The 13,489-nt window shown below is 25.7% G+C and overlaps 1 protein-coding gene across 8 annotated transcripts in view; it reads right to left on the reverse strand.

Annotated features, from left to right (window-relative positions):
* The window catches only part of LOC136081661 (uncharacterized), a 180,240-nt gene that overhangs the window by 115,203 nt on the left and 51,548 nt on the right, over window positions 1-13,489 (reverse strand). For 7 of the 8 annotated variants that reach the window (XM_065799292.1, XM_065799291.1, XM_065799297.1 and 4 more), the window contains 2 exons: window positions 9,647-9,788; window positions 4,594-4,928 (listed from right to left, as the gene is read on the reverse strand). The exons of the other annotated variant lie outside the window; for it this stretch is intronic. In XM_065799292.1, coding sequence (XP_065655364.1) covers window positions 4,594-4,928; window positions 9,647-9,788 — 477 coding nt within the window. The remainder of the gene's footprint in view (window positions 1-4,593; window positions 4,929-9,646; window positions 9,789-13,489) is intronic. 8 annotated transcript variants of the gene reach the window in all.

A 13,489-nucleotide genomic window follows, 5' to 3' on the forward strand; every position in this document is an offset into this window, starting at 1 on the left:
AGAGGGTTGCACCACAAATAACAACTAAAAGATAAAAAACACACAAAAAAATGAGTAGTCTCCTTGACTGTATTCACCTCCCCTCAGGCCTTGGAGAGGTGAATAATCTAAAAAAAAATGTCTCGTTATTAAAATAGAGTAAGGTTTTTCTTATATCAATTCTCAACTTCTTGTGAAATAACTTTTCAATAATTTGAACTTTTTGATGTTTAAACATTCTTCCTGATGTGCCTGCTGATGGCAAAACATGCTGTTGAAGTTAAAAGTTAGATAAGTGTTTTAACTAATTTATTATTGCTCTGTTCTTTAAGAACATTGAGGACTCTATTTGTAGAATAAACTGACATAATTAATATATGTATATGTATGAGTGTATATATATATATATATATATATATATATATATATATATATATATATATATATATATATATATATATATATATGTAAACCACACGGGTAAAACCACAGATGTCACATTTTTCTCATTTTGAGAAAAATGAAATTTAGTGCTTAGTGACATTAGATATCTGTTTGGTAATAATGTATTTAATCAAAAGTATATTTTTATGACATTTTAGTCTTAACACAATATATAAAGTTTTTGTGCTAAATACAAGAACTATTTATTCACAGTATTCTTTTGAAAAAATAACACTCATTTTGGACATCTGTGATTTTTCCATTGTAAATTCATAAACTCATATACCACGTTAGGTTATAACCTTTTTTTTAAAAGGTAGATGGTAACACATTGTAATATACAACCACAACATACTAAGTGTGTGATGGGATAATAAAGCCATCCCACCCCTATTTCTTTTCATAAAAAAAACTCAAATAAAAAATCATATAAAAGTTTTTTTAATTAATAGCATTGCAACCTTATCTCTTCCCTAGCCTCATCTATTTACCATAAATGATTCCATGATGTCTGTGTTTCATCACTTTATGTCAAGTTTGTATAAACCATACAAAAACCAACTGTGAACAACACGATAATAAAAATGTCTTTTTTTAATTTTAAAGTAAAAATAAAATAAATTTTTAAAAAATAAGATAAAATAATATTAAATAATATCTTACTTAGAAAATGTTTTGCTTTAATAAGTCTTTAATAAATTTTTAACAAAAAAGAGGCAACAGAGCTGTGTGTGCTTGTTTCAGTTTATCAGGCACTTCGATCTTTGATCTAAACATATGGGATGTAACACACATAAAACTAAATATTTCCAGTTTCCCATATAATTAAATTTTCAGTAGCCTTTAATATTTCATTTTCTCTAAGTGAACATGTCTTAAATGAACAAACAACTAAAAAGTTTGGCTTTGAAATTGTGAAAATTTTGGAAATTTTTCTTTTATCATGCTTATATATAATATTGAATTGTTATGGTTTTTTGTGAGACCCTCTAGTGTTTCTGCCAGAAACTTCTGATTTGCAATGGCCATGTTTCTGTCACATTCTATAGAGGTGTCGTGTCTATACAGAATGTGACAGAGTTCTAATTGGTAATGAAACAGGAATGCTGTCAAGTTTTTTAGTTTTATGAACTAGATAATTAAATCAATCTAAAACTTTTTATTTTAAATTTTGCCTAGCACATAAGTTGCAAATCAATTTAATATCCTTTACATTTGAGATAATTGATAATTTAAAATCATGCAGCATCGAACATACATCATTAGACCATCTGTGTCCAACAGTTTCATCATAGCAGTAAAAATATAATTTTTTGAAAGTATATTAGTGATTAGAAAATAAAACAGCTGTTGTCTGGAATAGTATACATAATGGTTTCAAACATTTAGGCATTTTTTTGTTGAGAAATCCAAGCAAATTACTTCACAATTAAAAGCGTGACGAGTTGGAAGATATGTAGCTCTTTCCCTCTAATAAAGCATTTAAGCTTTTCGGAGCAATTAAAACATTCTTTTTTGCAATACATTGTTAGCAGTATCAAAACCAGAAATTATTGAGTCTATTTTTTACTTTTTTAGGATACAAAAGGTACATCTTATGAATTAAAACAAAATTTTTAAATGTTTTATTATGAACGTAATGTTGTTTACTCCGAAGTTTCTTTAAAATAAAAGTTAGTAATGTAACTTACGCTTTACGCAACTTACGCTTAATATATCAAAGATGTTTATGTAATTTTATCCATTTTTTGTAATTTTAAAACAATTTTTCACACATTTGCAAAGATAAAAGATAAAAAAAGATAAAAGTTAGTAATGTAACTTACACTTACTTGATTTAGTTATAAATAACTTAGACAACTGTGTTTTTAACAGGGTAAACATTGCTAATTATTAGTCATAATAAAAAAATGAAAATAAAAAAAGTTGTAATATAAAAAAATGCGTTTTATGCGTTTTTCTGGTATTCGACCAAATATCTTGCAATATTCGACCAAATATCAAATAGTAAAAAAAGTAGCCGTATGGGCAGAATACCAAATAATTAATTTACCATAAGTTTTAACTATAAGTTATAACTTTTTATTATTTTAATTATCATTGATTTAGTTATAAATAACTTAGACAATTGTGTTTCTAACAGGGTAAACATTGGACAATAGCTGTTGTTACAAAGTTGCCCTTTTTTTAAAATGACTATAGAACCTTAAAAAATAGTTTTTTTGTTATGAATTTTTAAATTAAAATAGCTTAGTACTAAAATATCATAAAAATATATTAAACTTTTCAAAAAGTGGACATCTATGGTTTTACCCTTGTGGTCTTCATATCTATATTTATTTCTTTTGTATGATATATTTATTTTACATTATCTATTTATTTTATATTATATATTATATATATTAGACAGATTAAAAATCTTAGACAGATTAAAAAAAACGTTCTATCGAACAACGTTTAAAGGCTTAGGCCTTCCTCTATTATGCTGTCGATGATCATGATCATGACAATGATTATAATGATGATAATTATGATAATGATGATTATGATAATAAAGATAATAATTATGATAATAAAGATGTTTATATATGCATAAATATTACAAAATATAACATGAATTTTAAATAAGAAAAAATATACTTAGCCCCAGCTATATTTTATGAAACCAAGCCCAGAACCTAGTCAAGTATCAAACCCGGTCACTTACTAAGTATCAACACAGACTTCAATTATATTATCAGCAATTTTAAAATACTCAAAAGTGTTTTTAATAACAATAGCTTGATCTTTTCCTTTAGTGCTCTTGACAGCTATAATTCCAAGTAGGAGATCATATTTTGTATTAAATTCAGGACTAGTAACAGATATCACAACCCTTTTTAAACAGGGAATTTTAACTTTTCTCTACTTCTTTTACCAACATACTGTCAAAGTGCAAGATCAAATACTTTTCCAACATTTCTTCATAATGGCTTGATCTGATGGTGGCTCCTAAATTCAAAAAGATTTTTTTCTCTCTTTATATACATTATTTTAATTTTAGTATAAATATTTAGAGTGTAAAAAAATTTACCTAAATCCTCGATATACTTAAATCTACTTCTAGCAATTGAATTTCTAGATATATCTAAATCACAAACATTCTCCCCTAAAGCTTTAATAACAGCTCCTCAAAACATCGTTTGTGAACAAATGCTAATTACACATCTAACACTAACAGGTGTTGTAGCTAATAGAAGCTTGTATCTGTCAAACTCTATTGCTATTTCTGAACAGCTGCACTTTTTTTTGACGCCTTACCTTTGTGTGTGTTGAAAACAGATTTTTATCGCTTTCTGGAAAATAAAAATCACTGTCATATATTGTTTTTTAAATTTCCTAATATTTGGAACAGTGATTTAGAAAAGTTAACCTAATACAAAGCTAACAGTTCTTTTTAAAAAAAGTTTACAGATGTCTTTTAAATTATGAAAAACAACAGCTATTAGAATTGTTTAAGGAGTAAGTTTCATTTAAATAAAGCAGAAATGTTAAAGTTAAGAAAAGGTCAGAACATTTAACAAAAACCTTTTTTTAAACTTCTACAGGTAGCACTTAAAGGTCTTTTTTCTTTGTTCTAAAATCTTTTTATCATACAAGCGGTCATCTATTAGTGTATAGACAAAGAATTTGATGTGTACAAACTTTTTATATATATTTTTGGGACAACATAACAACAATGTATTAGCATGTGTGTGTGTGCATATTTATGTGTGTATATGTATGTTTATTTGTATATATTTATCAGTCATGGACAGGAAAAGCGCGCTCTTTTTATGACAACGCATTTATAATTTTTCATCTTTTCAAGAGATCACACTCTTTTTATGACAACGCATTTATAATTTTTTGCAACAACTAAATTACAGCTCAAATTTTAAAAATGTTTGAAAAATGTGCTAAATAAAATGTAAGGTAATAAAGCAAGAAATTTTTTTAAACTACTCTTTTTATGGTATTAATAAACTCAATATCTAAATTGTTGCAAGAATCTAGTATAAACGATGAAACTTTTAAAAACTGATACAAATATTAAAAATTTAATAATTTAAAAATGCCTCAAAATAAATTAGGAAACAATTATTTAATACACTAATTTTAAAAAGATATGCAAATCGTTAAAATATGAACCTGGGCAGCAAAAGAAGCATTAACTTGAGCTCTTATATCATCAATTTTTTCTTGTATTGGTAGGGAAATGTTTGGAGTGTAAGGATTACCCATATGAATATGCACTTTTTCTTGTTCTTTCTTTGGAAAATTAATGGGAATATCATCACCAGTTTTAGGGTCAGTAAGTTTAATAGCTGTTTTTTTAGGCTGATATTCAGGTTGATGTTGTATTTGAGCTGGTTGAATTGGAACAATATGTTGTTGTATTTGCTGACTAGGTGTTGGTTGTGTATAGCAACGCTGATTTTGAGAAGGATGTTGCTGAGTTTGTAAAATAACACCATTTTGATACCCTATAATAAAAATAAATAATTGGGCTAACCTAATTGGTTAAAAAGTTATTGAATTTGGTAAACACTGAAAATCTTACATATACATGTACGTATACTGCAAATGTTCAACATATCAAAGACTTTAAGAACTCATATCTTCAACTCTCAGTTTCAGTCACTCCAAAAGCCCATGCAGTGTTTTACCATGTTCCTGAATTTATTGCTCTAAAGGGTTCGGCATTGGGCATTTTTAGTGAGCAATCAACAGAAACCTTGCATTCAATCTTCAGTGTTCAATGGGCAAGGTACAAAAGAAACCCTGATCACCCTAGTTATGGAAGCCAGTTATTGAATTGTGTTATTGACTATAACAGCAAGCATCTTTGAATTGGATTATTTAAATAATTCTTTTTAACAGTTAAACAGTGATTTCTAGAATTTCATTCTAGAAATACTTGAGACAAAATTTATTGATAATAAATCTTCTTGTCTGAAATTTTTGTTTATATTAAAAACTATCATTATTAAGTTTATAAAAAGTTTTTCAGAAGTATAAAGCTTATTTTGCAAGTACTAAATAAAAAAATTTCAACAGCAATTTGAAGAAAAAGTAATAAATATCACAACAACACCATAAAGTAATTTTTTTTAAAGGAAATCATTTCATGTCTGTGTGTATGTGTTTTTTCAATGGGAGATTAAGGTTATATGGGATTTTCTTCTGTTTGATATCTTATTAAAACCTAATTCAGTAAAGATATATTTCCTATTTAAATAAAAGAAGTTGTTATTATTGTGTGTATTTCCAATATTTGTTCAATAATGTTTAGAAAAAATAACAAAGCAAACCTGTGGGTTTAACTAGTAAAACAAAAAGAGGTTTTTATACGTTTTAAATTCAGAACAACTAGAAAAAAAATTCTCTAATTTTTAAAAGGCATAAAAACCACAAAAAACTGCTACATTTTGACCGCTTTTTCAAAGGCGAGGTTTCTACTTTAAAGCTATATCTTTTCAAAGATAAAAGATATCTTGCTCCTATTTTTTTTGTTTATAAGATACATGCCAAGGCTTCATTCTATTAAATTTTGAAACTTCCATAGTCAATAATAAGGTTATAATAAAAACGTTAAGCATCCGTTGTCTCTTTTTGAAGAGGTTTTAGTGCTATACTCTATACTTTAGGTCCCTGTACACAAACCACAAGTGTTGAAGAGCTGATTTTTTGTCAGGTTATAGCAAACACATATATGTAAAGAGTTTTTGATATTTTTTAAAAACTTCATAACCCAAAAGTGAAAAAACAAACAAAATAGATTTACAACGAAGCTCCAAGTGCAATCAGTAGCGCAAAGAGCTATAAAATTTTAAATGTGTTTTTCTCCTTAGATTATAGAGATTAGATTTTAATTTTTACATCTGGTGATACAAGAGACCTTGCAGATTAATGTCCAATAGGTCGTTTTTTTGGTTCTCAAAATTGAGGTTGGGACCAATTTTGGATAGGTGTGACTAAATGGATAAATTCATCAACACTGAATTTTTTTTGAATTAATTTTTCAAATAATAATAAATTTTTTGTTGACAAATATAACTCATGACAAATGTAATGTGATGAGTCTAACAACTATAGATATTGAACTTTCACATCCTTTGCAAATATATTATGAAAAATTTATTATAAAAATATGTTTTAATTTCATGCCGATTGTTTTCAAAACAATTAAATTTGTGCTTAAAATTGTTCACAATACCTGTTTGATCATCTCTTCTGTTAAACTATTCTATTTGTTAAACTATTCTATTTGTTAACTATTCTTTTTTTGAAGAACACGCTAGTTAAATAATAGCACATTAAATTAATTGTCAATTCTTTTTTTAAAACCATTGTATTCTTTTTTTAAAACCATTGTATTCTTTTTTTTGTAAATTAAGTTATTTTAAACAAAAAACTCTTTTTAATAAACAATTTCCCGCTTTAAAGTATATGGTTGTAATTGAACCTTGGAGTTAATAATTAATTGGAGTTTAAATTATGTAACATTAAACTTTTGACCTTTTCTAAAGAATTTTTAAGCTTTTAATTTTTACTTTTTTAAGTTTAAGTATTTTTAATTTTCTTTTTTAATAAAATTTTTGACTTTCGATTGCACAAGCCTATTTTATTTGAAAATATACATATATATATACATATATATACATATAGATATATATATATATATATATATATATATATATATATATATATATATCATACATATATGTATATAAATATATATATATATAAATATATATACATATATATATCATACATATATATTATACATATATACATATATATAAATATATATATACATATATTTATCATACATATATATTATACATATATCATACATCTATATATCATACATCTATATTATACATATATTATATATATATATATATATATGTATATATATATGTATATATATATATGTATATATATATATATGTATATATATGTGTATATATATGTATATATTTATGTATGTATATATATTTATATATATATATTTGTATGTATATATGTATATATATGTATATATACATGTATATATATATATTTATATATATATATATGTATATATATATGTATGTATATATATTGATATATATATATATATATATATATATATATATATATACATATATATATGTATGTATATATATATGTATATATTTCGCAAGAGTGTTGGTTGCAACACTTGACGTTCTTTAAGCTAATAAAAATGAACCAAAAATGGAAATGACTTGAAACTATGCAGAAATGTGGAATACTATTATTTAATTTAGTAGGCAAAGCTAGAGTATTGAAGTCTTAAATTTTTTTTTTTAAACAACTCTGCGTGACGGTTGTAACAATTATTTTATTTATTCACAGACTAAATGCAGCGAATGGCATGGTAAAAAAAATTATTTAGTGTGTGTTTTTAGCACATATTGATGTTACTATATGCAGTTTGATAGTTTTTACTAGATGTTTTATAAGCATTTCTATGCTTTTTTTGTCGCAATGGTCATTTGTTTTAAAAAACACCAAATAAAACAAAGGAATTAAATAAAAAGATGAATATTTATTAAAACCATGTTAACAGTGTAAAAGTATAAACTTTATAAAATTCTTTAAGTTCTCAATCATGGTTCTTTGAAACTGGGTACATTATATTTGAAATAGGCAACTTAAGGCAGGCTGCTATATTTATTTATACTTTATTAATTTACTAAAGTTTTAATGGTTAATGCTCCTTGTTCCCCACATAATTTTTTAAAACAATTCTTTCAGAAAAGTAAAAATATTAATTTCAAAATTGTTTTACAGGCCCGTTAAAAAATATTAGACAATTTCAAGTAAGTAGTAGTGTATTGCTTTGTTTTATCATTAACGTCAGATATTATTACAACTGATGTGGGCTCTAATAGGTAACAACAGATATTAACTGTAAACAAAGCAAAAGTAGACTGGGACCAATAAGCAGCTTGAACAGCATCTTGATAACCACATTGCCTAAATCGCTTTCCTCTGAGACACGCTCTGTAATGATTAAAAAAAAATTGTGTTTTATCAAGAAAAAAAAACACAAAATTGAATGAACAAAAATGTTGCAATGCAAACTATAAAAAGAAGTTACAAGTACAAATAAGTTAAAAGTAAGACTAAGATTTCTTCATGTTGAAAGTTGTTATTTCTCAATAAATATCAATTTCCTTACATCAATTATTTGAAAATAAGTGATTTATATTTTAAAAAAGAAATAGGAAGTACTTTAACAAGCTAAGCAATATAATGATTAAACAAACTGAAAATAAAACAATCGATTTTTAACTTGGTTTCAATGATCAAATCATTCTGGCCTAAACGATTTATTCAAAAGCCAAGAAGCCATTATGGAAAAAAAAAACATAGCATGATGGTCATAAAGTACTTTGTTACATCTTAATACTATTGTCTAACTCTTTTTTTTAAAAAAATGAAACAATGATAAAACTTATATCAGTATCTTTACATTTACTATATATTTAGTTTTACAAAGTCTGATACGAAGCCTTAAAAAACTTTTCGACTTTTTTTCGTGACAGTCATAATGCATTAATTTGATGAACAAATTCTTTTTCTATACATAGTTAGATTAGCGTTTTTATGACTAATATTCTGTTTAATTTTGTCTGCAAGTCAAACTTAAAAAGTTCCTTAAAAACACAGCACAGAAACCTGTTTCAACACTTTATAACAGGACTATATAAAAACATCAAAAGTTTAGCAAAGACATTTGAAAAACAAATTTTAAAATTGTAGGCGTTTCTAGTGCAAATTATCAAGTAATTCCTTAATATACTGACTGAAAAAAGTTGCGATAAAATTGTTTATCTAATATACATTTCTTTCTTTGTTTTATTCTTATCTTCTTTTTTCCTTGACATGTATCAATTTTGGTAGTAGAAAATAACCAACACACTAAAAATAAGAAGGGATCTCTAATATTAAAGACCTTTAAACATATTGCAGCCCATTTTTAGAAATGCCATTTTTTAACTAAAAAAGAAAAATTTGCAAATTAATAGGTTTTTTTATTATTTTAATGTTTTTTAAACACAACAATATTTGAAATTTTAAAACTGTTATTTTTTGAACCACTCTAAAACATGTTATACAAACTAACAATATAAACTTACCTTACGATACAAATGTAACATAAAAATACCTTGAACTAAATATTGTGGTGATTGAGTTTGATGAGGATAACTGTGTGATGGATAAATTGGTGTGTATGAAGAAAAGCTATACGGGGTAGCATTTATATTATATTGTCGATTATAACTGTACACTGGTGACGGATCTGTATTCTGAAAAAAAAAAAAAAAAATTCATACAAATTTAAGTCAAAACTAAAACAACATTTTTTAATTTTATGTTAAAACAAGCACTATCAGCATTATATAAATTTTGATAATCACATAATCAAAATTCCTTGTTTACAAAATCAACTTTCTAGTTATAAACATGTTGTTTTAAGTACGATTTAAACTAATAAAAAAACTAAATCTTTTAAATATACAAAAGTCTAATTTAATATCCTGTTCATATTTAAAAAATCCAGAAAAATAATTTGAAGACATTTCCTGAAAAAACCAGGCATAAAAACGCTTTTTGAGTATTTAAGAATACCTTATGTTAAAAAAGAAAATATTTTGAAGGCATTCTTCTGTAAAAAAGAAAAGTATTTTAATACTAACTTAAACTTTTTGAGATATGGTGTAATATTCAAAATAATCAAAGTTAAATAATCCTTAAAAAATAAGTATTCTTTTTTTTTGGAACATTTAGATAATGATTTAAACGTTTCAATGTATCAAAACTGTCTAATTTATCAAAACATTAGCAAAAAACTTGTTAAATAAATTTTAACGCTGTTTCTTTTTCTCAAAGGTAAGTTCTGGATTTTTGATAATTAAATAAACTTGGTGTGATAAACATTTAAAGCTCTTTCAAAAAAATTTAACTCGAGTTACAATGCTTTTTACTATCTCTTTTTTATTAGATTGTGTATTTACCTTGTAAATATATTTCACAGAGGGTGATAAATAAAATAATAATATATATTAAGTTTATATTAACTTCTCAACTGGATGTATAATGGAAAAAAAGTAAATGCTTTTTTTGTAAATATCTCAATAAATAATAGTAGGAGAGAACTAGCGAAAAATAGGGTCGAACCCAGATAAAAATAGTATAAGGCTGAAATTTTGCAGAGAAAAAGTAAGCAGTCTTTAGATGAGCATAAAAATTTTTTCCTATTTTAAATGAATGACAAAAATTAAAATTAAACATACAGATACTAACCGCATTTTCCTTAACGAAGACTCAGTATTTCCACCAAAAAGTTGAATGAAAGCAGATTCTCCAACATTTTTTGGTTGCCCAGTAATCCGAAATAATTTAAGATACTGATTGTGTATTATTCAATTATTGCAGTAATTTAAAAAAACTATGTTTTCCTTTTCCCAGTATTGAAGATGTCGAGTCACATCCTGATCATGCATGAACAAATAGCAGATGTTCTCTGAAAATCCATTATTCGAGATGAAACATCTTTTATACTCGGGTTTTTACTTGCTTTCATGGTAAAAAAAAACCCTCATTGAATACATCTTTACAATGCATATGCATCACTGCTATATCCTTATAATCAGCAACAACAATGCATGGTGAAATTTCTTTTGCAACTTCCAATGATTAAGAGATAATTTTCATGTCGGCATCCCCTTTGCAAATATATATTTCTTAGCAATCTCATTAAAGATAATCTGATAAAAGTAAAATCAATTGTGCTTTGTTGAGTGAATTTGATAGAAAACACTTGTGAGTACGGAAACTGATTATTTTCTCTTATGACAAGATTTTGGAAAGAACCTTAGTGGACAAACCTTAATTAAAGACTCTTTATCAAAACCATCAAATATAATATAAGTGGTGGCATAGTTTTTCTTAAATAGCTGACGTAGGTCTCAACAATTTCTATAAACTTCATACCTTTGTTCGAAAGAACTCTGTGGAGTAAGGAACCTTCGTCAAGGACATATTTGCACAAGCTAACGTTTGTAATTGATTTAATTTTGTCGTCAGGAAGAATCACTTTATGCAAAGAGGAATTGTTTGCTTTCAGCATTAAGTTATTTTTAAATAATGAATGTGGGAGATGAGTAAGCTCATAACCAATGTATAGTTTAACATCATTCTCTCTTTCTGCAATTGCTGCAAGCCTATTAAAAAAAAGTGTTGAGCCGACACAACAATTTGTTTGTCTACTTTCATGCTTTGTCAATTGTTTGTCTAGTTTCAATCACCCTCTCTTTTCATATAACATTAAATCATTTTGTTAATCAATGGTATGGTCACAACTTTAGCAATCAGTGAATGTTTGTGGTCTACTTTTTAGTTCAAAGAAAACATTTCTTCGTCAAAGCCAAGTTTGCACACAAATAGCACTTATTTTTTTTCTTTTAAAAATGTACTTTTACTACATGTCGTTAAACTTGCAAGTCTTACATTTCAATACGACGCAAACATTTTTTTGTAGTAAAACTAAATCATTCCAATCATACAAAAATGTTTCATTAAAAGTAATTGAATTGAAAACAAAAGAAATGATTTAGTTTTTAGCAGAGAAATTTATCTTTTAAAAAAAAAAACTATTGAAGTTTTGTATGGCTTAATCTTTTAACAATTTTACACTTTTTTAATGTAAATAACTTTGAAAATAATTGTTTACAAGTCATAGTATCTACATAAATATTGATCAGCATAATATTTTTTATCTAACGATATAGTTTAAGATAATTTAGCGCTGCCGAAATTGGCCCATTTTTTAATCCCAAAGCGCAATCAACGGGTTTTTTTAAGCTTATCTAGACTGTCTACTTCCTCTGTGCAAAATTTCAGCTTTATACTATTTTTGGTTGGGTCAACTCATAATTCTCTCTAACTATAAATTGGTTTGGTAATTTTGATTAACGCAAAACTGATTTTATATTTTAAATAGATACATAGATTTTTTAATAGAACGGGCAAATAAAAAAAAAGAAATTGCTTTTATTCAGTTTTTTTTAAGTAATCCCTCAGTTTTACATAAATAAAACTTTTAGGGATTTTGTTAAAACTTTTATTTAAGTAAAACAAAGCAACTACTCCAATTTGTCTCAGCACTTTATTTAATAAGAAATAAATGAATACAAATAAAAAAAAATATTTGTAAAAACGTTTCACCTGAGTAAAATATAGCATAAAGTAATTGATGAACAATAATTTTTCTGTTTTAATTATTTGATGACAAAAAAAACTTCAACTTGTATTTTTGAACTTGTATTTCCAGAAAAATTTGGATATTAGGAAAAAATAAAAATTTATAGAAATATCAGGAATTATCAGGAATTTATAGAAATATCAGGAATTCCGGAAAAATATAATCCCTGAATACATCTTAACTTTGATCAAATCAAATGAAGTTAAAGGCACAAAACATACAGGAAAATTCCAGTTAAACAGAACAGAAATAAAAATCATATAATCGAGTATCAGAAAAATTTTACACCTTAAGTTTTTGCGTTACATGATTGCAGCCCTTGGATCAAAGGTAATATGAAAAAGTTAAAATTAAATAATTATGCTTTTCAGACCTTATTTTCACTAATTCCGAGAACTGATGATTAAATGATTTTTTCTGTTGGTTTTGTGAAAAATTTCCTGTAATCTGCATCAAAACAAATAGGGGAAAGTTACAATTACTTGCATTATAGTATAGGACAGTAGGACAGATTGAAAATCTACTTTTTTTGGAAAACAGATACTGGTCTAGTTGAGATAAATGCAATTTAAAATGATTAAAAATATTATAAAAAATTTAACTTCCCATTTTGCACCAAACTTTAAGGAAACTGACCAAAAAATCTGATAGGGTCCTATATATGTGAAAAAAAACTTATTCAAAATATAGTCAACTTGAGTCTAAAAATAGCAAATTTTATAGTCAACTTGAGTCTAAAAATTG

Source organism: Hydra vulgaris, chromosome 06, assembly GCF_038396675.1.
Source record: "Hydra vulgaris chromosome 06, alternate assembly HydraT2T_AEP".
NCBI classification, from domain to species: domain Eukaryota; kingdom Metazoa; phylum Cnidaria; class Hydrozoa; order Anthoathecata; family Hydridae; genus Hydra; species Hydra vulgaris.